The sequence below is a fragment of the Siniperca chuatsi genome, linkage group LG13, assembly GCF_020085105.1.
Source record: "Siniperca chuatsi isolate FFG_IHB_CAS linkage group LG13, ASM2008510v1, whole genome shotgun sequence".
NCBI classification, from domain to species: domain Eukaryota; kingdom Metazoa; phylum Chordata; class Actinopteri; order Centrarchiformes; family Sinipercidae; genus Siniperca; species Siniperca chuatsi.
Window position 1 is genome coordinate 13,843,865 of NC_058054.1, and position 25,865 is coordinate 13,869,729.

The following is a 25,865-nucleotide window of genomic DNA, read 5'->3' on the forward strand; positions in this document are numbered from 1 at the left end:
AAGCTGCGTGCGTGTATATGTGTGTGTGTGAGAGAGAGAAGGAAACACACACTGATTTAGCACCAAAGCATTGACATTTAATAATCCTTAAGATCAAATGTGCAGTAAACAGCAATTATCTGAGGGCAATGTGATCAAAATCTCCCACCAAATGATCAATAGAGTCTGGGCAACTCTTTGTGCAGGCTGAGAGACAACGGATTGAATTACTAATGTCCATGACATTCAAAAAGCATTTTTTTCTCAGAGGAGTCTGGGGCTAATAACCATAGAATTCAAATGAAAAACAATATACAGTAGATATACATACAACCCAGTGTATCATGATCACACTACCATTTGATAACTTCAAACTTCAAAATGTTACACTAAAACACTGACAAGTCCCAGTACTAAGTATGATAAGGTTTATATAAGTTGTAAGATATTCACATACAGCATGTCTGTACACACATGTCTGTTTTGATTATTTGTCTTTCTTTCAGTCTCAGGTAAGAGTCTCATTTAAATACAGTCTGCATGAGTCAGTGAAACCAGACAATAAGCAAATAAACAGTGACCTCAAACTGACCTTAAATTGTTGAAAACTACTGTAGGGTATTGTAATCTGAAATGCTGAGACATTGTCTTTCCAGAGTTAAATTAATTTGGACTGGAAGGACAGCTTAGTGATATATATGAGAGTCATATTATGATTGGTTGGTATTGATATTATGTCGTTTAAAGCCTTATCAGAAGTTTTGCATTCCCCTGCATTTACCTAAGTTACCATAAATCACAGCCACATTTAAAATACTTTACAAATCCAATGTAATAGACTAAGAAAAGAGAAAAGAAAAATAAAAACAAAAAAATTAATATACTATAATGTAACATAAGACCACCATAAACTCGACACTGACTACCACACAGTGTGAATGAACATAACTATTATGTGTGAATATTGTAATACTCTGTCATTTGGGATGGTGGTTAACATAGGGGACCCCGCTCCGTCCCAGCAGTGAAATTGGCTGTGTGACCAGTAGGGAGAGACAGTGAGATGGGCGGTTTATAGACTAGTGGCTGGGGCTCTTTTTGTTTTTGTGTTGGACTGGATGGGAGGGAGCAGCAGCCTCAGTACCAGGCAGTGCTCTCCCTCAGTACTGACTGGATAGATAGAGGAGGAGGCTGCTTACATGCTGCCGTCGCCGCTCCTGCTGCTGCCTTTGTTGTAGAGGGACCTTTTCACCGCGGCCACACTTGAGCCAGAGGGATATTGTTTTTTATTTTTCCTTATTTCTTTTTTTTTTTAACACGGATTCCGAAGGGGGAAATTAAGCAGTCGCGGGCGTACCAATGTACTCACTACACGAGGGCAGCGGTCTGTTTCTGCTGGCGGTCTTGGCAGGACTGCAGGTAATGTAATTTCTGAGCTGTTTCGAGCGTAGTTACTCCGGACATTTGTATTTACTGCTTATTTGTTCTGTGGCGATGCTTTTTGTTGAGTTACGAGCCCGGTCGAGTTGCTAGCCTTCTAACAGACACTTTACATGGCGTGCAGTTTGGGAACAGTGCCGTGAATGTAACCTAAAATTCACGATAAAGTCGGTCTAGCACGGGCTGTAATTACTGGCTAACTTAACGGTTCTTTTCATTGCATGCTCACAAGATGCTAGCTGGGTTGTTAAAAAATACGCGCGTTTATATTAATTATTTCAGTTAAAATAATTCAAATTTGCAATGACGTAGCCTTATTTAGGAGTTCATACAGCTGAATCCTTTATTGTCTGGAAGTTGGGCGATACAGGCCCGCATTAACCCAGTTCTCACTTGGTTAAATTTAGTTTAGGTTTAATATTTATGTAGATTGCTGCGGTGTGTGCCTGTCCTCCGGCGAGTAAATTGTCTCTCTGGTAAAAGCCGTTATGAGCAACAATGAAAGTAGCCTACTGTAAAATATAGTGTCAGTTCAGAATATATATAGTCTAACTACATGTAACAGTGATGGGATAATGATTGTTGTCCAACCCTACAGATGGAAACTGTGGTGTATTGGACTGTTTTTTGTGGATATAATTTATTTTCTTGACTATGTGGCTACTTACTGTTAAAACTGTGTCCCCTGGGCAACAGAGAAATAGCACCCACATGGTTAAATAATACAGTTTCGACAGCTGAAATAGTTGCTGCAAAGCATTGGCATCTATGTTAACACTTCTATCTAGAAATGTACATCCTGGTGCCGTTGCTGTAACGTGCTAGAATTCCAGCTCTGCTCCTCCCCCCTCTCTGCAAGCATTTCCATTTAAATTCCTCTTATTAAGAATGGCAAGTGGCACGGATACCCACAATGCTCTTTTTCAGCAGGACTCCTCTCGTTTTACATTCTTTTGAGAGTGCATGCAAAGAAATAGGACCAGGCCTCTGTTCCTAGGAGCTGAATCAATGCTGAGGTTGTGTGATTGAGTATCTTTGGACATGCCAGGACACCAGAGCGTTTTCTTCAGTTGTGCTCTGTTTGTGATTTCTTTTATTCTTGCTAAACTCATGCTTTACAGAAACATCAGCCCCAGTGATTCATAGATTTTCTTTCTTTGCAACATCTTCCATTATTCCATAAATCTTTGTGTTCACACCCTGAGCGCAGAGTTTTCCTCTTCAAAACTAGGCACAAAAAAATAACCATATTGATCAGGTCATAGCCTTGCAGTTTCTTTAGACCTCAGCAGTTGTTATTTTTTGTTTATTCAGACATTTACACATAAATGTTTATTCCCACAATAGTGGATCGTTAGCATTAACTTTTTATTTCCTTGTTCCTGTACTTCAAAGTGGAGTGTTTGTCCAGAGTAGTGTGTTAATCAGAGGGGCCGGCCGAGAGAGTTGGTCATAACCTTACCCTGTGCCTGGGCCCCTCCAGGGGAGACAAATGGAGCTTGTTCTTGCCTAGCCATGCTTTTTGGCTAATGCTTAACCCTTTTGGCCTCATTATCCTAATTGCGGTCCCTGCTATAAAAACAACAGATGCTTTTGTACAACTGTGGGGACTTAAGAACGTGACCAAGTGGTTTTTGGAGGCAACAGAGTGCATTTTTGAAGGTTGATTTATGACTCATTGTCCCCCCCCCCCTACAGATTGCAGCAGAGGGCAGGGGCACCCCACCATGCAGGCCAGGCTTCTCTGAAGATATATACAAGGTTGTGGTGCCAGATATCGCAGAGAAAGGACAGTCCCTTTTCAAAGGTGAGTGGTGAAATATCCCTAGTGCTGTTCTGTGCTGGATGCTTGTTATGTCTATGTTTGATTGTGTGTGTGTGTGTGTCGTCATGTGCATCAGTTGTGCGTGCTTGCCTCCATGTGTTACATTTCAGGGAGGATCAGAACAAGCTTGACATATTTAAACAATTAGCTTCGGTGTAGTTGTGTGGTATTGCAAGTCGTGTAGTTTGCCTTGTAAACCAGCTCAAATGTGGTTCAACTTTATGTAGCTCCTTTTTTCCTTCAATGCAGACACAAACATAAGTAGATTCTTACCTAAATGCTAGATCATACATAGTATAAACAGTTTGTGTTTTTGCATTTTGTTGAGATGAATATTTACTGCTGGCTTTGTCATTAAAAGCAGGAAAACTTTGTTGATTTCACTGGGGACACTTCTTGTTGCAATGAATAAAATCAATTACACACTGATTTGAATACTTACGCAACTTTAATCAAGCAAATAACCTAGCTATCAAACATGCCGTGCCTTGTGCTGGTGCATGGAATTATTTCCCTTATCATATGCCATTGTTTTGCATTTGTCTTGTCCTAATTTAACATCACTTCAGTACAGATTTAAACCATATGCAGGAAGTATTTCTGTCTGTTACTTGAAACACTTCTATGCCTAAAGGTTCCTGTTAGAATCATATGGTAATGTGGCCAATTGCAGTGTTACACTGCTAAGCCCACTCAATGGCAGTAATAACAGGAATTTAAGTATCTTTCAAAGTATTTTTCCAGAAATTCTCCTTCTGTGGGAAACCCAGCTGTAGTAGGTTTATATTTATATAACATATACCCTGGTGCAAACAAGAAAAAGGAAAAAAATAATGATGATAAGCACTAATCCATTGCATTGCAGCAGGCATGACCAATACTGCCTCTTTGGAGTTTAATATCGGCAAAATGAGGATGCAGCTACTGTGAAACGCTAAACCGGCCTACAGATGGTAATAAAAACTGGAATATATCACCAGTGTGTCATTAGAGAGGTGAGAGCCTTGAGGTCATTTGGACCAGAAAACATTCTCACTTGTGTTGGATTTCACAGTGTGTGCCTAAAACTTGCATGCTGCCGTTGGTGTGAGTCAGAGAGGTGGAGGGGGAGGTAGCAATGACGAGAGAAGAAAAGAGAGAGAGAGAGCTTAGATGGGTGGGTACAGCTTTCACTGGGCTTTACCTTGTGCACAAGTTTCTATTTGATCCTGCAGGTGATGGATTTCCCTCTGTTGGCTTGTGGATGAGCCGTGACCGGGGGTAATCAGGTTCCCTTTTGTTTGCCCCCCCCCCCACACTTCCCCTCCCCCAGCAAGTTGTTGCTCTGTGGAGATTTCCTTGACAGAGAGGGGCACTCCTGTGTCATTGTAATGCAGCAGGGCTCAGCAGCGTGGGATGATGTTAATGAAACTGCATTCTCTAATGAAAAGCTCCTGTGGCATGTTTTGAAAGACAAAGCCCCCACAGTGTGGAGAGTATGCCCACAGTTTTTCAACTTTGCTTTCACCATGCTGGTTTGGGATATTGTTTTTGACCTGAAGCTGAGGGGTTTTTTCAAACTGATGCTTCTATAGCCGCATGTAGCAGGCTAATGCTTAAGTTTCCTTGCATTTCATTAACTTTGTCAATTGTGCCCTGAAAGGCCTTCGATAATGAATAGAAAGGCATTGAGTGAATCTTGTTGGAGTCATTTTATTAGCCATACCTGAAAGTCTGAACAGAACAAATAGGCTTTCTCATGTTATAAATAACCCAGTCAGCTAATTCCAATATGCAGAAACTTCTACTCAAGTTATTTTTTGGTATTTAGCTTATTTGAAATAGGATCTGCTTGATTGTCTGTGTAATACTATCAGTACATTGTTTAAGGTGTCAGTAATATGAGTCCTTTGCTCATATTAAAGTATTTCTGATATTGTATTGCTTTTGACCCCAGAATATGCATGAGATGCAGCAGAGGTGAGCTGTTAGATATCTTTGTCCCATCTAATTGCAGTCTCTTCTTTGTTACTGATTAAGAGAATACACATCCTGAGGTCTGTAAAACCTGGAAATGGTGGCAGTTCACATGTAAACAGCTGACATTGTATGCACCAAATTAAAGACATCCTGTGGATTTGATGATGGTAATTATGTGGACAACCAGTTAACATAGCTATTTGATTATAAGATTTAATGACATTCCTGAGGCTGTAAACTAGACTTTAACTGTTAGCTGGCCAAGAGATGCCCCATTGATTTTCAATAGATTTGTTAAAATGCATTTCTTCAAAGTTGATTGGCAGAGCAGCATAAAGAAAAGTCAGGAAGGACAATTACTCTTCTATGAGAACTCCTCTCCAATGATCCATTAAAGGGAGGTTATGCTCATTGTTTGCAGATGCAAACCCACATCAGGTTTAGGAGGTTACCCACTGTCTACCCTTTGGGGCCCATATGACCTCGCTTTTAAGCTTGGAATATTTGCTCTGGCCTGATACTGAGTGGAGAGAAACAACCATAGTTATTTATTAACAGACCATCGTACAGATGAAAGCAGCCAAAGTCTTTAAACGTTTGTGCAGTGTTTCTGCTTATCTTGTTTAGTCGCATGATGAAGTGACTTGTTTTACTAAATTGCAATTAATTTCAGGTAGGCTGCGGCTGCGGGAGATTTGCCCCTGGTCTAATGGAATTCTGGTGGCTTTGGAGAGCTGGCACACATTGTGCAGTTTTTTCCAGATGAGGCCTTTAAAGCAGGGTTGCAAAGTGAGTCAGTCGCAGCATTATTCAGCAGAGGTTTCCCTCCCTAAAAACTGGGTTAATGAAAAGCCCAAAAGCCTAATTGAGCTTAATACACTCTCTTATGCTGCTGTTTTGCCATCCCTACCCCCAACCATCTATTCTGCTTTCATTTTTCTTTCCTCCACCCCACAGCCCTGTGTTTTGCTTCTTTTTCTTGACAATTATGCAAGCTCTGGTGATGAAAGAGAAATATGTCCATAGTCTGCTTTAGCTTTGGTTCAAGAGCTTTAAATGTAAGCATGTCAAGAGGGTCCAGTGTGCTGGCTCCACAGATGAGTCGGGGGGAGGGATTTACAGTTGACCAGTTTAATAATGTGATTCAAACAATTAGTGTCAATGTCAGCAATGAGAACATGAACTGGAAAGCTCTCTCGGGCTATATATATATCTCAGAATTTTCAGTTAATCTATCATTAAGTATAATTACCTCTCTTTGCTGTGTTTGTTTTAAAGCAAACCTTTTAAACAAACCAAATTTCACCCTTTTGACAAGAAAAACATCATATTCGAGAAATCCTGAATTTTGCACTGACTGAACCCATTTTTATGTTGTTCTGGTTCTCTGCGCTCTGTTAAGATTCTGATGGCCCTGGGTACAGCTGGGGCCACTCAAATGTCTTTAAGGGGCCCCAGTGTTTGGTGAGATGTGACCCTGCTCGACCCTCTCCTGTAAACTGGGCCAAGTGCTCAGCAACATACTCCACTCTTTTTCCTGCCCACAGATTTGGGATGAGGCTGGTGGGGGTTTCCTGGTACGGTATAGATGAATGAAAGACCAGCCAAAGAGGTCCTGACCCGTCACCAGGGAGGCCACAAATGCACGGCACCCCTACCTCATGTTGTTCTGACCTACGAAGTTGATCATTCATCACTTGGAGAAACAGACAAAGGCAAATTTCAAAAACCCCGATTTTCAGGCAGTCTGCATAGCAAGTTTGTTAGTATTTTTCCTCCAACAGCATGATGGACAGTAAATAACTATTATGGCCCTTGTGGTATGGGCCAAGGTCTATAACGGACTGTCAGTTTTATATAGCTCTGTTGTTTATTAAAATATTTAGTATAGGTTTGAGGAATAGTCTGGAACAGAGTATCTGCTGAAGCCCACTGTGTCTGCTGTTGAGAACTTTGTGTTTGAGGTTTACAAGGTCTGCGTTGATGTCTGTGCCAATGCTGAATAATTCAATAGCCAAACATGACTTTCTTAATATTCATCTCCCTGTTCAAGATGAGATCCACGAGCACAGCAGAGCCATCATGCAGTAGATGAGAAAAATGAAGAGCAACATGAGACACTGTGAAGCTCTTCCTTTTTAACTGTATAGCGCGTGCTGCATGTTTCACATATTCTCTTTGTCATTGTGGGACATCAAGAGCAACCCCATGACCATCTTTTTCTTTTTGGTGGTGTTCAAACTCCAGCTCTCCTTCATTTTTATAAGCTAAGGCAGCAGTTTCACTGTAAGTTTGTTCGTAAGAGCAGTACATTGCCCCCATCCCCCCTCGATTTTTTCTGAAAGTGGATCAATGAATCCAGGGTTTTTGTTTGCAGTGATCAATATGTTGTAATGAAGGCTGCGCTCCAAATCCCAGCTACAGCATCACTGAGGGTTGTGGTTGAATTTGTTTTATTCTTTATTATCAGCCTGCATAAGTTTATTTTCATCTCCCGTCAGTCTTTTTTTTTTTTTCTTCCTGGGAGCGCAATGGCCTAGATAACCACCACATATTGTGACGGCAGATTGAATCTTGGCAGTATATGGTTTTGGGAAGTAACATTTGATGCAGTTTGCCTACAATGTATCAAGGAAGCAGAGTTGGTGGAGTGCTAGTGGTAGGGCCACCACAGCCATTTGTCAGAAGATCACAGCTCTGTTGCAGTCCTAAGGCTATATTGTAAAAGTGAAATAATAATGTTAGTGTATTAAAGCAAGTGCACTCATCTGTGGCTAATTTGTGGGTGTGCTTTCGAAACCTGCTGGGTGGCATGACAGGGTGGGGCATATTTTATTTATGTCTGACCTTTTTAGGCTCTAAGTTCTTAACCAAACCAAAGGGTAGTCTGAAAATAATCCCTCCATATTCGGAGGCAGACAGGTACTTGAACAATGCCTAAATGTAGATAAGTTGACATTATCCTGATGGCTTCTCATCACCTCTGTTCATATCCCTCTTATTAGCTACAGGCCCTGCCCTCTGCTGCTGGCACCTAACAGTGTGTGGCTCTGACACTGGATGTCCCTCTCTCATGCCTTTGTGAGAGTGTGTGTGTGTGTGGGGGGGGGGCTCCTGGTAACAGAGGCTTCTATAACTAGCTGTTGCTAAAGGCTAATTGATGTAGACTGCCTCAAAACAAGATTTGACTTAAAATCAGCAGTCAGACTATGCTGTATAATCTGACTGTGACTAGTTAAATGTAGATTGTCATTTGCGTCAGCCAGTTGTCTGTCATGATCCACAGGGACTGGATACAGATCTGAAAAGCAGACCTTTCACTGCTCCTTCACAGTCATGTGAAGGTTAGAGGGGTTTTATAGGTTATTTAGGTCTAGATCACACCTGGGCCCCTCCATCCGTGATGCCATATTGCTAAGGTTTTAAAATTGATGTGTGTGCTTCCATCTAAAAGACTGTCAAAAGAGAAAAGATTTATTTATTCTTCTAAAACAATCCTTTCCTGTTTGCAGTTGGTCATGACATTAGGGGGAGCTGGTTTTACTTAATGTGAAGAACACCCATGAAGTCCATAAATTGACCCCACTATGTAATGAGGCCATGTATAAATAGTTGTATTGACCTGACTTTCTGCATATATGCCTCCTTATAACTAGGCTAGTTTTATTTTTCACAAGTGAAATACTAGATCCAGTGTGGAAAAGAAAATGCCAGCTTGCACCTAGAAGACAATACATCAGCACTATGGAGTGAATTGTTTACTTTACTGATTTGTGGATTTCAGTGCCATTTTTCTTCTGTGGGACAGTCTTTTTTGGCTGGAAGGGCAGACAACTCCATATCTCTTTCAGAGATCCTGCCTCTTCTAAAGAAAGCTCTGTTTGCAGTGTTGCCCCAGCTGTTTGTTGTGCAATACCCATGTTCGATTTTGCCCAGTTTTTCTCTCTGCTGTGCTTATTTTTCTCATTATGTTAAGCTAGATGAGAGTATAGAGAGCCTTGGCTTCACGTTGTCCATCGGTAGGCATGTGCAGGGAAGCCACTCCTAGTCCCCACTACCTTCTCTTTCTCGTTAAATCTTTTGTTCGTATGGCAATACATTTAGCTTCATTTAGCTCCAGCTTTGTTGCTTTCAGACAGGAGTGTATTCACTGGCAGCCCAGATGTAGATTCAACAGCATTGAATGACAGCAGGCAGGCACAACGTCTTTGTGCGAAGGGTCAAACGGAAGCTAATACTCAAATGAATATATTAATGAGATAGTTGCTGCAAATGTAAAAAATAGAAACAGAAATAGCCTTGTGTTTAGGCTTTTTCTGTATGTGAGTGACACAAGTAACTCACATTTTCAAACCTCATGCTGTGTTCAAGAGGCTACATGAATTCTCACACTATTATTCCTCTGACAACAAAAGAGAAATTTGAAGCAGGGACACGTTAATTGACCCAGATACTGTAACATGTCCACAAAGGCCAATATCCTGCCTGGGAAGAGATGTCTACCTCCTGTGGGCCACGCCAACTACTGTGTTCTGGCGGAGGCTTCAATTTCAACGCACCAGCGCCTCTCTGGACATGAGATTCTGATGAGTCGCTAGGTCATATCTCATGACATTCTCCATGCATCCTCCTTTTATCCAGCCCTCTACCACCTCCACCACTCCCTTCCCCCCTGCCACACGTGAGCTTTAAGATGGAGGAGCTCCCTTGGCTCTATACAATGATTGATGTGACTTAATTGAGTAATGCAAGGACAGTACTGTAGCATTTAGTCCTGTATTCCTGTATTAACTGAATTTGTTTCTTAGAGTGACCTTTATTGCTTCATGGCTTCAGTCATGAGTGTGATGTGCGATTTTAGTGGTGTTGGTAATATTTTGTTTTGTGGAGCTTGTGGGGTTTTTTTTTACACTAACTTGTGCTCAGCGTGTCCATCCCTGTCAAGACAGGATATGAATAAAGCTGAGTCCCATTCACTATTGATCATATCATTCCAGGGACCTGTGGGGTGACAGTTATTTCTATTTTTTACTTGTCTTTCAAAATAAAGAACATCATTACTTTTTTATTAATAGTAAATTAATCTTTTAGTTTAATCTTGATTTGATTGGAGATTGGGAACATTGCCTCCCATTTCCCCCTCCCAAACTGTTGGCTCATCAGATAAGCATATGTAGCCCACCATATTACATGTCTCAAGTGATCTACCGTTACCAGGCCTTGCTGACACCAGTGTCTGCCATCACCACACGGATATTATGATTGACCTGCAGCAATTTCTTTTCTCCATTTCAGCGCACACTATGGCAGTGAACAACATATCGCTCTGCGGTCTGCGTTGTCTGAGTTTATATTATCTCTGCCTCTGTCGATATTTACTGAGGCATTAAAGAGTGTACAGCATGTCGCCACTTTATTTCCTGTAGCACTGCCTGCTCAGCAGGACAGGGGCTGGAGGGGGGTAAATTCTTACTGAAGGGAGTAACTGCTGCTACAAGATGAAGGTCTGCTAATTTCTCTAACATGTTGAGTCTGGCTTGCATAAAATAACCTTGTGTGTTTTTTTTTTTGTCCTGTTCGGCTATTATAGCTAACACCTTAGCAAACAATTTTTTTATTTATAAATCTATCAAAAGTTAGCATGGACATCCCAATAGAGTTCTCCCTCTCACCACCTGTCAAATGTTAGTCAAATATTCACAGGTTTTTTTTTTTTTTCATTTGTTCCAAGTGCTGAATAAAATATATGGGTCTCTTTACCTTGCTACATGGATAAATTAAATGTTTAAATTTCTTCACTAGTTTCTCATTTTCTTGGGCAGGTAGAGTCTGCTTGTGTGAGGTTGTGAGCTAGGAGCCACTGTCCATTAGAGATCCATGATTAATTGTATTAAAATCAATATTTACATTCATAACTCTGAAATCTTATTTGTACATGACAATGGTTTTGCTGTGTTTGCATTAGCAGATCAGTTGCGTTAAGTAGTGTTGTCACGATACTAGAATTTCTAACTTCGATACGATACCTTGAAAAATATCGATATTCGATACCATTTTCGATACCACGGAGAAAAAAACTGCCACAATATTAAGGGGTTATTTTTTTATTTAAAGCTAAATATAACAAGTCTAGAACATATGTTTTACATTAACAAAACTGTCCTGAGGTAGTGCACTTGTTCAAAAACCTCTCAGATTGCATTACATTCAAAAACCAATAAAGTGCAAGTAAAAAAAAAAGTGCAATCTTTTGTATTTCCAAGTAAAATCAATTTCACAATGTCAATACAAGATACTTAGACTTCAAGCAAAAACAAAATCAGTGCAATCTTATGCATCAAGTATCAAATTTGTAAACAAAATAATTAAATGGAATCTGTTGCTGCAGTTTTTGACCACACTTTTAAAATGAACTGAATGAACTAATCTAAGAACTTAGGTTAATGGTAATAGATATTTGTTAACATGAATAAGCAATGAAAAAATACTTACAAAACATTTGTTAATCAAAGTTAAAAGTTGATTTAAACTAACAATCACTAATACATGTACTAATTAAAATCCAAAGTTCTATTTGTTAATATTCTTTCATTGGACCAGAGCTAACATGATCCGTTATATTTTTATTACCTAATACCTACTGTTATCAAAGATTAAAATATACTGTAACAAATGCATTGCTCATCGGTCATAAAAGCTGGTTAATACATTAACGTTATTTGATGAACAGATTTAAACGCAAACGTGCGTGCATCACACGCGAAAACAGTGCTCACTGGATCGACATGAAGTCGTCAAGTCACCTTTATTTATATAGTGCTTTTAACAACACAGATTGTGTCAAAGCTCTTAACAGTATCAAATTGGAGGATAGAGTGTCAGTAATGTATAATAATAATACCAACCTCGAGAAATTCTTTATACAGATCCGGTGTCGGTCTCTCAGGTGCTTTGCTATATTAGTGGTGTTAGCGCCTTTTTTGTTAGCACTGTTCTGTAGCATCTCTTGCATATTGGCTTGCTTGTGTCCTTCGGCTTTCCATGTTCATTTGCCTCATATGCAAAATATTTCCAGATAGCACTCCTGCTGTGTTCCTTATCAACCAAAGCCGGTCGCGGGGCGTTGCACTTGCCATCTTTCCATTCACTTCACTTTTGCTAACCAGAGCGAATGAGACGAGTGCGCGAAGTCTTGGCGTGTGTGGTGGTCGCCAACGCGCCTTTGGAGAGAAGTGAAAGTGCGGCTAGTATAGATACTTCGGGAAATTAGTATTGGTACCGTTCAGATATTTCAGTATCGATATTTATCAAAATATCGATATTTTTGACAACACTAGCGTTAAGCCACATACTTCTAATTTCTCCCTACATTGCAAATTAAGATCAAAATTAGTCCAAAAAAAGGAAACCCGCTTGGTGATGGTGGGGAGGAGGAAACACATTTATCCACTCCATTTCTGACATAAACATTCTCTTGTATGAAAACTTAGATTTTAAGATGAGGATGACAATCAAAAGCATGTTGCAAGCAAATCATGGTTGCAGCATTGGGACTACAAATGTGTTCAATATGATAAAACGATCAAGGCCATAAAAACTACCCTGCTGACTGGACGATCTAATCTCTTTCAAGGTGGTACTTTTCTCAGGGTTGTTGCATTGCCTTACGGTGTACAGGTGTTGCTATTTTCTGGTCACTTTCACCATGGTTTTTAACCATAATAAATAAAGCAAATTAAGTATACCCTTTCCCCATTCCAGAGAGTTATTTGATTCAATGTAATGCAAAAATAGTGCTTAACAAAGCCTTTTTTTCTGTAAACTGGCAGAAATGCCAAAGCTCTGTCTAATGATTTTTGTGTTTTATCTCATAACATTATGCTCAACAACAGTAACAAAGGTTTCCAAATGCTTACCAGCATCCCACCTACCTTCCATCTGATTCCACCCGAGTGCAAAACACTCAATCTTATACAGGTTCTGTGTCAGCCCTTCACTCTCACACTAAGTGTTCTAAGCACTGTGACCTTTGTAGAAGATAAGCTTCCTTCGGCTGACTTGAAGAGTTTGGAATAACGGCCTCAACCATTAATTTATGGCATTGCTAACCATATGAGGGCTATGAGCCAAGGTTATTGACCTTTCACGCCTGTCACTAGTGATAGAGGGAGCCAGACCCAGGATGAAAATGAATTGGGCTTATTAAGGAGCTGGGCTTTGAATCAAACCTAGGGGGCAACTTTAGTCTCCAGGTTTCTCTTTCATTTAAATCATTACTTTTTTACAGTTTGACCAATTGTCTTTTGCCGAAGTAGAAATTGAGAGAACATACAGCAGGAGTTACACTGAATCATAATGCTCCCCTGAATGTGTCTGGGAGAGAGCAGGGTGCAATCCGTGAAATGCCTGAAGGATTAACACTTGGAGCACAAAACACATTACAGCAGCACATCTTGAACTGAGGTCATTATTATCAGATGAAGGATTTTCAGAATCTCTGATTAAAGTTTTTTTTTTTGCAAAGGCTTTGCAGTTTTATTTCAATCAAATCTTTTTTTCTTTGTGGGTCTTTGCTTGTTATTTACTTGTACATTTGTAGCTGTAAGACAAAGGAGGAAAGCTGGACAGTCAGAAAACCATTTGAATAAAATGAAGCATGTAAAGAATGTTGTGTGGACCGCAGAGAAACATGGACAGAGAAGATTGCGCACATGTTTCTTCATCCCCGTCCTCCCTCAGAGCTCCCAGTCTGTAAAACCTGGTGGGAGGCAATGGAGGCATGCATTTATATTGGATCAACATGCTATGATGTTGTTTTTCCAGCTCCACTACTTGTGTTTATAATCATACCCGGTCCCTTATGGGGTTCAACTAAAACCATTTTTATTGACTCTGGAGAAGCTTATCTCTGCCTGATGCATTGTTTGTACATAGGACCACAATCACATCCCAGTGGAAATAAGCAATAGATAGAACAGAGAACTTGTATCATAAATGTGCTTTTTGTTATTAGAGGACGTCCTCCGTGAGGTCCAACTTGTTTAATATTGTACATTTGTTCAGTTCATACATATACCTCAGATTTTCAAGTGGGCTTAGCTATAACCTCATTTAGAGAGCAAGACTAGAGACAGAATCACGGATGCTGCTTCAGCCATCCTCTGTAGTATTAATTTAGAGGAGCTTGTTGAATTTATCAAGTGTTTGTTTATTTGCAGCGAGATTGCCAGAGGAGGAGGTAAAAGGACTAATGCATGAGAGTTGTGTGTGCTTGAGAGTGCTTGTAAATGCAATGCGTACTTGTGTGTTGGGGGGACTTAGTTGCGTGCTCAGGTGGACTACTTATCAAAATGTACAGTATGTAAAAAAATTTTTTTAAATCTTTGCCAGTGGGTAACAGGGGGTACATATGAGTGGGAGGGCTATTTTGGACCTGAAAAGCTCCATATCGCAAAAGCTTATATACCTCGTGCGGGGACTGTGGACAAGTGGGTGCCAGCTGATGGGGAAAACATGCACTTAGGGTATGATCACACTGGAGCCAAATCTGGTTGTCACTCTAAAGCTGAAGTTCACACACAGTTCAGTTACAAAAGGGGTTGACCACCAAATACTGAAAAAGCAAAGTGAATGCTTGAAATTTTCAGCTGAATTTGAGTGTGTGTATATTTGAATTCTGCAGTGTGTACTGTAAGAAGTCGGCAACATCACAGTTATAGCTCGCCTTTTTTAGACTCTACTTTCTCTTTGAGTTGTAAATTGCCTTTTTTTCCCTGCAAGATGCCAGTTAGTCATAGAGATGAGATGTAACAACCTCACATTTTAAATCCAGATACTGCCTCTCCACTGGTGTTGCTCCCATTGTGGGCCATTTTGTGGTCTGGGACCAAATGCTGCACTTCATTCTGAGCACTTTCCTCAAAGGTACTAAATGTGTCAGGAGGAAAAGCACATGAAGTCACTGTCGGTTTATCTCAACCTGATGGATAAAATCAAGCCAAGCTAAAAAAAAAAACCCCACTTCATAAAGCCTAGTGATGGCACCATTTTTGGTCTGTACTACTGTTGGTGTGGTTATGGGTGTTTAGTAATGGATAAGGACATGTATTCCTTTTACCTGTTTATACTCATCATACTCTGATGTAGTATGTAATTTAAAGTCCCTGTCAGTGGTTGATAAATCTGTTAATCACAAACTTTCAGTATGAACACCAAGGCTGGCTCCCGTAGTCCATTAGTCATTAGGGTTTCAGTCGACTAAGATATTTTTGGTCAGAGATCCTGTTTTTATGGAGCATTAGCCATTATTCATCCCTAGAACATAGGGAAACCTTTTAGGGACAATAATGTTGAGAAACTTTTTTTTTTTTTTTTTTTTTTTTTTTTTTTTTTTTTACAGATTTAATCAACTAACAGAGTAACTTAAGAAATCCTCTTACTAGTTCGCAAAGAACTTCTTCAGCTGAGAACAGTCCTAAATAAAGTATGCTGTGGATGACTTGCCAAGAACATAAACCATCAGGTTGACATGGCATTATTACTTCGGTATTTAGTGTTTGTTTAAAGCAACTCCCCCACCCTCACTGCACGCACACGCACACAGCTTGTCTTTTAAAGGGGATCTTATTGGATAAATAGTGGAAAAACAACTGTGGTGAACCCGTTTGAATGTTTCCCTTCTGTCCTACCAAGAATGTGTTGTCTAGGAGAGCTGAGGTCAAAAGACATAAACAAGGCTTTGTTCTGCATTTACCAGGCTTATTCTGTGCAGAGTTGCTGTAGTGGGCAACACTGGTACACATTGTTCTTTTATACATCTGTTGAAAGATTGGGTAGTTGATTGAAAGAGAATATTTATTCATGAGCTGTAATGCTGTTTATTAATTTTATTTCTTTTTGACTGATAAGATAGTCACACATTCTTGTCTCCTGAATTGGAATAATGAAGTTGTGCATTTTGGGGTTTTTCATAGACATAAAACAATCTAAACAGAAAAGATTCATGACCCACAGGAGGCTATATATTGATGTGTGGAAGTGATGTGTGGCTTTTCAGTAATAGATATTTGATGAAGAATGAAGTACAATAAAATCCACTTTTGTGTTTGAGATTTTAGACTATGGATATAGTACATGCAAGCATGCAATGCTGCCACATTTTTATGGCTTCAGACTTGAATATTACCAAATATTCATAGTGTTCAATCCATGGTCTAGTACTAGTGTACAACAGTGTAAATGAATATTCTGAGTGATAAGGTTGATAAATCATCCAATTCTAAAGATGATTTATCCACATTTTTGTGCCACCCACAAGTATAATCAGTACAAGGAAAACAGTGTGGCCATTTTTGCTTTTAATGTTAGACAAACTAACATCCAGAGCACTCTCACGCTGAGCACCTTGCAGCACCTGGGCTGCTGCAGGCATTAAAGGGTATGTGTGCAGCAATAGGTGTGGGACCCTGCTGACAGCTGGAACAGCATTCTATGAGACTTGGCCACAACCAATGCAGTGTCTAGCCTCTCTTCATTTATTGGTCCGTCCCGTCTGCAGTGCGCTTGGAAAATGCAATTGCACCACCATTGATTTGTGTCCGTTTGAAATAAGGCGGCAGTGGGCACATGCATAAGAGGGAGTTTTTCTTTGTTTTTACCCCTTTTCTCTCTGTCTCTCTCCATTTCCATCCCTATCTCTCTCTCTCCTTCACCTATTGCAAATCCATTCTCAGCGTGCCACACAGGCGAGACGATGGTTCCTTAGCCGCTTATCATGCCTTCCACCAGACCACCAAGGGGTCTAAGCATGTGTACACAGGCAGCTGTGCACTGCTGTTAAACTCCATTCTGTGCGGGATAAGTGGGGATTGGCATGTTCTCTGCCTGTCAGAGCGGGTTTCATCTGCTCAAAAATGCGACAGCTGGGCAGAGCTTTTTCATAGAGAGACAGAATGAGAGGAGGGACATAGAGAGTGGGGTTGCCACAGCTTCCTGACTGTGGCTTGGAGCAAAGCAAATGTTGGCACATGTGTTACGAGTTAGCGCTGACATAACTGAGATAACTTAAGAGTGGCCTTACACATTAAAAATGTGTGGCTGGCTCCTCTACTTTTTTTCTTCACTCTTTATGCTGTAAACACTGAGCAGTAATGGGAGGAAGGGCGTAAGAAGAGTAATTTATGTGCGGAGGAGAAGCCTGAGATGAGCCCTCCCTCTGGGATTAATGGGAGTCTCTGTCTCTGTTCACAGGAAATATGAAAGGCCCTTTGTTGGTAAAGGGCTTGCTGCTGCCAGCAAATAACTACCCCCTGTCATATCGAAAATCCCCCAATCTCTAAATTCATTGCCTCCTCTGCTGCTCATCCTTCACCCCCTTTTTTTTTTCTATATGCCTATGTGTTTTTTGTCAAAGTCGCTCATTTATGATTCTGCACTGTGCTTGCTGTACAGAAGCCCAGAAGACACTAGCTTGTGTTGTTAGTATTCACTGTCACTTCTATAGTTCCGGCCATTGGATAAGCAGAAGGAAGAGTGGGAGAAATAGTGCTGTACAGGTGGTGATTCATACTTTCACCCTTGATGCCATGTTCAGTCTTTTACCTCTCCTGTTTTCTGTCTGATGTGTTTAAGTCCAAGACTCAACTATCATATCAGGCAGGGAATAGCTAGTTTGCTGTGGTTAATATGTGACCAGTGGGTTGTGCTGGGGGTAGGCCTAATGGTTTATTTTTAGTGTTGGTGCCGGTGTGTTGGTCTGCGTGGTGGCTAAGTGTACCTCCTTAGGCCATGCTAAATAAAGAATGGCCTATCAGTGAGGGGAAATGACTGTTTGGCACTAAACTGGCAGTGTGTCTTTCATCAGGTCACACATTGGTCTCCTCACACCTGCAGCTCAGGACAGAAGGGTGAAAGGTTGTTGGCAGGTGTTAATTGCTAAAAAAGACTGTAGAAAACAAGGCATGATAGTGTATATTTTTTTGTAGTATTTGCTTGTTCTCTCCTGAGCTGATATTTCACACTGCTAAGAATAATTTCTGAACAGTATTTTTATTTTTGCATCCAAACGTAAATGGGGGGGAATAAAGTATTTCAAAACCGATTGTTCTGTTCTTTGTCTGCCTTGCATTTGAATTTTCTCCTTCCCTAAACACTTCAGTAAAGTACACAGATGAATGTGTTTGTACAAAAAATCCTCTTTTCAGTGGCTCTGAGCTTACCAATACTCTGAAAAGAGTTTCGTTCTTTTCTCTCAAATGTCCAGCTTTTAATTTCAGCATGGGGGCTTTACATTTTTCATTTACTTGTACATTGCCAGGAAGAAAAACAGTTTACTGGAACATCTGTCACACCTGAATAAATCTTGACTGAATGTGTAAAGAAATAGCAGTTAAATTGTTTTTTTTTTTCAAAATGCTAGCTTTTCCCTAAAAATATATTCTTGCCTTAGATTAAAAATAATTGTTACAGTTGTTTTTGAGCTGTCCATGATAGTTTCAGCTGTGTTTGCCTTCCCTGCCTCAGGAGTACCACAGTGAAAGCAGAGAATCTATTTGCTCCATATTGACTTCCCCAGGCTGTCTCCAATGGATTTGACATGGATAACGCTGTTGTGTTTGTAACGAAAGGGGGAGGGGGACGTAATAAAAGCAGGAGACCCCCAACTGAAAAAAGAGGGAGCAAGACTGAAATGAGGAAGAGGGGAACTTAAATGAAGAGGGCTCAACTTGGCAAAAGCCATGGGTTGTCAGGGGCAACTAAAATGGCTCTGTGTAACCTGCCTCCCACATACCCTCCCTTCCAGAAAGCTCAGATGCAGGCATATAGTAGGACTGAATATGAGCCGGACATTGAAATGGTGAAACAAAATGCCTGCCTTATAAATGATTTTATAATTGAGTTTTCCCAGGCTCTGCTTGGAGTTTAGCTTCATAGTTTTGTGTTATTCTATGCTTTAATTGTAATACTGAGGACACCATTCATTTGTTTAATTTACTAGACTGGGAGCTGATGGCTGGGCTGACATGGTAGGGGGGAGTTTAATGGCCATCCTCTGGAAAGGATAAGGCTTATTAGGTCTGATGGGCCTCCTGTCTCATATAACCTAATGTGGCCATGATAGACAGAGGATTCTGGGTTTGGATACACTGGAACTATAAATCGAAACATATTCCCAGGCCCTGGACTTTTTAATTGCCCATTAAGGGCCATGTTTGTAGATGGAGGGGCCAGATGTCCCTGATGTGGCTGAGGGTCCAATGTGAGCTTTGAGGCAGTATGCAGTTAAAGCGAGGAGGAGCATGGGCTGGACATTGCCCCTCATTAAAGTGACCTGCTCTCAAGCCCATAAAAAAAAACCAACCTTTAATGTCCTTACCAGAGAAGCTCCACACTTTGCCCACAATTCCACAGCCATAAAAAAGGGAATTGAATTCCATACGAATTCTCTGCTGTCATAGCTCATGGCACCAGCTGTCTGTCCGTGTTAAAATCTAACCCTTGGGCGCCACACCCTCTCAGTTTGGTGTGTTCCATATGTTACATTGATCTTAAAAGCTCGGCTCCCACTGGTCTACTTGAGCAGAAGACCTTAGCTGGATTGAGTGGGACACATGCAAGGACAACATCAAACATTTCAGTATTTGGTGTAAGATCACATGACCCTGGTGATGTTATTCTGATTGATTTATGATGCAAATGGGGTTTCTCATGTTACCACTCGCCTCATTTCTCATCCTTATCCCTTCTTACATAGTAAATATACGTAAATGGGTACTTGGTTCCATGAAATGGTAATTTAATTTACTCCAGGCACACTTTCACAGATAGTGTGTCAGTGTCACTGTACATACATCACAGCACCCATCCCTCTCTGAACACCCTATCTCTTGTTTGTGTTTGGACTGTAAACTCCCATGCAGCTGCCACCGGGTCACGTCTGGGGGTTTCTGTAATGCCGATGACCTCCTAATGTGGATTCCAGTGAGGCAGAAAGGCAAATGTTTGTGCTTCCAGGTCTTCCTGGTATCCCGGGTCGCTACAGCTGTCATGTTATCCCCTTCCTGCCCAAGACTTCCAGCTCAGAATGCAACACAATATCTGCTAGCATCCCAGCTGCAGACTCTTTAAGATATCTGCTGTTATTTTGACAGAAGCCTGCATACTTAATCATTAGGCTTCCGGCACAATAGCCCTCTTTGAGGCTCAAGTCCCAACCGGAAAACAACAACTGCAATTTTCAAGGAAGGAATCTGATTTAATGCCCTCATAATGCCACACTCTCCTATTAATGCTGAATGAACTCTACGTGAACTACACATTTTTAGATAATGTACACTCTGAATGTTGTTCAGGGTAAAAGGTAGTAAACTCCCTGCTTAGCTACGCTTGGTCAGTGTGCAAAAATCCTCTTCCCCCACCATGTCTTTAATTTCATTGTTTTCTTTTCTGTGGAATGTTATGGGCTTGTTTGTATGCTGGTCATAATGAGTGCCAATGGAAATCTTATTTACACTAGCTGGGTTTAGGAGTGTTGGCCAGCACAGTGGAAAGTGTCCCCTCTTTGCCATTCTGCGGGGACTACACTGAACTCTGTTTCTGATGGATGGGTCTTTTAATGTGACAACTGAAAGAAGCCCCACAGTTTCTGCTGTGGACCAGGATACAATAAAACAGCTACTAGTAGAGCTCTGCTTTTACCCCCTCCCCTTTCTCTTTGTTTCACAAGGTTTTTTTCTGCCTTATTATGTTTCCTCTCGTCTTTTACACAGCTCTCCTTAGTCTTGGTCAAAAACTGATATTTGCAAACTGCTTCAGGTTACAGTGCAGGCTCTAAGATTATTTTCAAACGGTAAACTGAATAACGGGATGTGGTAGAGGTGTGGTGGGTAAAGGGATGGAGGAACGCAGCACCGAGGGAGGAGCTGCTCCCCCCTTTGCCGCTAGACTAAAAGCATTCAGCTCCTGCCCATTGTGAGTCCTCACTCAAAGGGATTTGTGATGGGGATGATCTTTGACCTCTCTACGCCCACATTATGTAAATGAGTGTACAAAAGACAGAGATGATACAATTATTTTCCTACACAGAATTAATTTTGAGTATGTGTGCATTTACTTTTGTGAGTTTGCACACGGTGAAGTGATTGAAACCAGTGTGACACTTGCTAGAGTCTTAAAGTGGATTTTATTTCTTTGTGAACATGCAAAATTTCAGTTGTGTCTTTACTATACTACCGCCTTAACTCTCGCTTTTCTCTCTCCTGTATGTGTTTGTGTTTACTGCTTAACAATGAGTGTTTTGAAGTATCTAAACAGCATAGAGAGAAATATAGGAAGATGGACCTGTTGTCATGTAACTGAGCTTCCTCCACGTTATGGCAGCTCTGCGCGCGCGCACCCCCCCGCCCAAACGCTGTTATTGTCCCTGTGCACAAAGGATGGGGGGATGTGTAACACAAGATGGAGTAGCACGCTGAGGTTCATGGACAACGCCCTTTCCCAGACTGTATCTGAGTGTATCAACTGACCATTTCTGATCATAGAAGTTTTACATTAAAATACTGTGTTTATCAATATAACCTTAACACAGTGGTGACAACTTCTATTTATGTCAGCCACAAAGGGAATAAATCTTAGTAACAACATATTGTCTACAAATTTTTAACTGACGCAGAGATGTGCCAAACATGTATAAAGCATAGTAGGAGACAATGATGTGTATGTATATATATATATATATATATATATATATATATATGTATATATATATATATATATATATATATATATATATATATATATATATATATATATATATATAGATAGTGAAGGGTTGAACCTGTGTTTAGTATCTGCTTCATATTCTGGTTTTGAGTGTCAAAGGGGTCCGTGGTCTCCAATCAGTGACTCATTAGTTTTTATCATACTCCCAAGATAAGCAAGGCAACATTTATTTACTATTTTGCTGTGTTTACTTTAACCAGAGACTGGAAACCAGTCTTCCCCTGCCTTTTGTGTGCAGGACTAATGAATATAACAGCACCCTGTTTGACACTTCAGTAATAGAAGTTGCACAGCAAGACTTAATGGCTCTCAGTATTCAGTATTGTCCCTTTTACACTTTTCCCCTGCTTTTATGTTGATTTTGCTCAGTATAGTGATGTACTATAACAGAATAATGCATTTTGAAGAAAGGATGGCCTTCAAACTCAATAAACTAAAGATGCTGTAAAGTTTGACTTCTGTGTGGTAGCTGTTGGTTAATGTGTGTCTACGTCTTGGTAGCTGCATTTAATTTAAACCACTTTGATTTCTTGAATATTTCCCATCTGAACAGTTTTTTCTTTTTAGAGGTGGGAAAAGAGTATCAGCACTAGAATGTAGTGCTGATACTTCAGCACTACATTATAGAGTCAAATCCTTGATTTTTAAATGCATAAGACTGTGCAGTTACAGTGAACCTCACTTTTAAATGCTGTTTAGATTTTCATTTAAAGCAGTTGCTGGATTACACGGAAACAGTTGGCCAAGTATTTTTTTTTTCCACTTTTGAATTGTGCTTTTGAATTATGTGGTCGCATAAGTACAGTGTCAGCATTTCTACACGTTAAGATGCATTTTATGATATTTAATTAATCCAGCATTTGCAAGTACATGGAACCTTTGCTTGTTTTTAAAACTCAGTTTGACTCTGATGTACTTTATTCAAACCATATGTTGAAGTGGCTTGAAAGGGTTCAACAGCATCAGCAGACACAGCTGGCCGGCAGTCTGTGATCTCATAGCATGCCATGTTTGCCATATTTTGCTGTACTCGTCAGCCTTGCCAAAGCCCTACCTCTGCTAACTAATTATTTGCCTTCAGATGCCAAATCACATGCTGATGAATAACCTTCAAAAGTGGTCAGTGTCATTCTTTCCTTAGAAAACAATTGGGGGTGGTGAATCGAACAATGTGGTGAGTTTTAGGGATCCACAAGTTCAATGCTGATGTCACAGAACTGGTAAAAGCTTGTAAAAACATCAAATGGATGTCATTTATGGGTGCTGTGGAGGGACATCTCTTCAATGTTCACATATAGTGTTAGCATGAGAATTACAGTCTGCATTGGCAGTGAGGTGGCCGTGGACAGTGAGTTACAGCCTAACTGCCCTCAGCGCTGATCATTAACAGTTCTAACACAATGGGATATTAAAGTTTGTTTTACTGCTTCCATCAACAACCATGCAGGGCTATAGACACATGTTATTGAATTCATATAATGTTATTAGGCCGTACATCTTGAGTGTCCATGTATATTGCCGTTTCTGTCCGGTGTGGTCCTAAAGGAAATAGAGTAGTGGAGGAGATCATATTGGTTAATAAGCAGCTGTGCCATACCTGACCACAGAAGAGATGAACAAAAAATAAAAGGTTGCTTGTCTAAATCCCTGCATCTATCTGAGCATGCTCACACACCTGGTGCAGATAGACTTTGTTCATAGTAAAAATAAATAATAAGCTCACTTTTAGCACAGTTTTATCAGCCAATGAAAGTAATGAGATTAAGCTAGTAAAAAAAAAAAACATAATTCCTGTGCCCACTCCAGTGAATCAGAGGCACGTGAGTAAGTGGGGAGAACAGCCTTAGATGAGAAGTGGTGTAAGTAATAAAACCAGCCACATACCAAGTGATGCAGCCCCCATCATTTCCTGTTGGTCTGTTCATGCGCTTTTAAAAATAGGATCAATTCCAGTCTCTGGAATTGCTATTCTTATACCTGCAGGCCTAGCAGAGGAGTTTTAAAGAAAATAGGACCCCACCTGGAACAATTTAATCCTCCAACTTGACCAACAAAGAAGCAGTGCTGCACCCTGCCTGTGCCATGTGCCTGCTGGCCAGTTTTAGCCAACTTTAAATTCCCCCAACTTTAGCCTTTCCTCAGTAATCAAAAAGCTGATCAATGCCCATCAAAACCAAAATTACATTTCATCATTAAGTTAGCTGTAGCTTTTCTTGTTAGTAAGTAAACTGTAACAAAGGACAGTCTTCTCAACTGCGTAACAAAGTCTTACTGCCACTTTTCAAACTCAACATCTTATTGTGGGATTAATTCTGAATAGTGTTAGGAATCAGCTCATCTCTACTTATGTATATGTGAAGGAAGAAAGCAAGACAAACAGGGAGGCACATCAGGAATTGGGTGGTGGATTAGGGTGCAACAGTGCGGTTTGATGTTTAATCACTCTTTATGCGTAAGATGTTCTAAGGAGGATAGAAAGGCTTTCCAGTAAGCCCTAATGGTAGTGGGATGTCTTCCTGGTGAATCTTGCCTCTGCTGGCATAACATGCTGTGAACCTGCATTATTTGTTTGCCTGAGAGGTTCCACTGAAGCAGAATGATAGGACAGCACCGGCCAAACATAGCACCTCACTTCTCTCCCTCTCATCTGTCTCGCTCACTCTCTCTCTGGGTCGGTTAGGGTGACTCAGGTTGAGGCATCATGATCACTTGCATTTTTTGAAGTTTGAAAGCCCACTTCACAACTGTGTAGATGCACTGTCAGGCCTGGCCTGAACACATTGTATAATTGGACCACAATTACATTGCTTTATGGCATATCAGGCTGTTTTTGTGAAATTTTAAAGCAAAGAAATAGACAAATGGAAACAGCAGGAAAACAGCACATGCCATTCAGTATAAAACTAAGGGTCACAATAAAAACACTACTGATCGTTTCCATGAGACACATAGAGACCACCCGACAGCACCAAAAGCTGTCCACAGTGATTCACATGTTTGTGCCACCTGCTTGTTTGTACCACCACTGTCGATGTTACTGTGACCCTGACGAACATTGCTATCACTGCGAGGCGACAGGCTATTCCCACGAGTCCTTGCGTTAAAAACCCAAGGTCTGGAAACATTTCCGCAGGCAGCCTTTCCAAACTGAGACAGATTTGTACATGGCCATGCTTGTGGTTTGGTGTTATAGTTGCAGACAAACTGAGGACAGATGTGTTTGGAGTCATTTTCACCCCCCCATCCTCCCCCATGATCCTCTACTCCCTCCCTCCCTCCTTCCAGTTGCCCTAATCTGGGACTCATTGTGTCTGTAATAAAGCACAGCTGCACAGATCCTTCTCTGAACCCACTCAGTTCAGCTGATTACATGGGAGTAAGAGGGCTCTCCTCTCACAGAGTCCAGTCACACAGCCACACTCCCCACATGGTAATGCTCTACTGTTCCCTTAACACAGAGAATGCACGTGAGAGGAGACACTTCCTTGTGCTGGACTGTTGCCAAGACTAATTGTTCACACCTGATGTTGCATTTGCACTGAGCAACTGTTACAGTCAAGGGACTGTTATATCCATTTCTATTTGTAATGTGTAACAAGATTGTGCTCACATAAAAAAAAAAACACGTTCATTCTTTATCTATATGAACTGTTAAAATCCATATTTTAGCTTTGCAGATTGCAGACGTGTATACATATTTGTTAGTCTACAGGCATTTTGTAATGGAAAACTTTTTTGAATTAACAAATAGTTTAATGCTGCTCACAATGCATTATTTGAAGGCGAGTCTCCAATGCAATATGTCAATTTGTTGGGTTGGATTGTGTTAAATTGCTTCTGCTCAGAAATAAAAAAGAAGTCATGCATATGAAAGTGAGCAGCC

General features: G+C 40.6%; 1 protein-coding gene across 1 annotated transcript in view; it reads left to right on the forward strand.

Annotated features, from left to right (window-relative positions):
* The first annotated feature begins 1,079 nt into the window (after positions 1 to 1,079).
* cdh2 (cadherin 2, type 1, N-cadherin (neuronal)) overlaps positions 1,080 to 25,865 on the forward strand; it is a 61,602-nt gene continuing 36,816 nt past the window's right edge. Inside the window, exons 1-2 of the mRNA XM_044220646.1 lie at positions 1,080 to 1,398; positions 3,118 to 3,226. Coding sequence (XP_044076581.1) covers positions 1,339 to 1,398; positions 3,118 to 3,226 — 169 coding nt within the window. The 5' untranslated portion in view covers positions 1,080 to 1,338. The remainder of the gene's footprint in view (positions 1,399 to 3,117; positions 3,227 to 25,865) is intronic.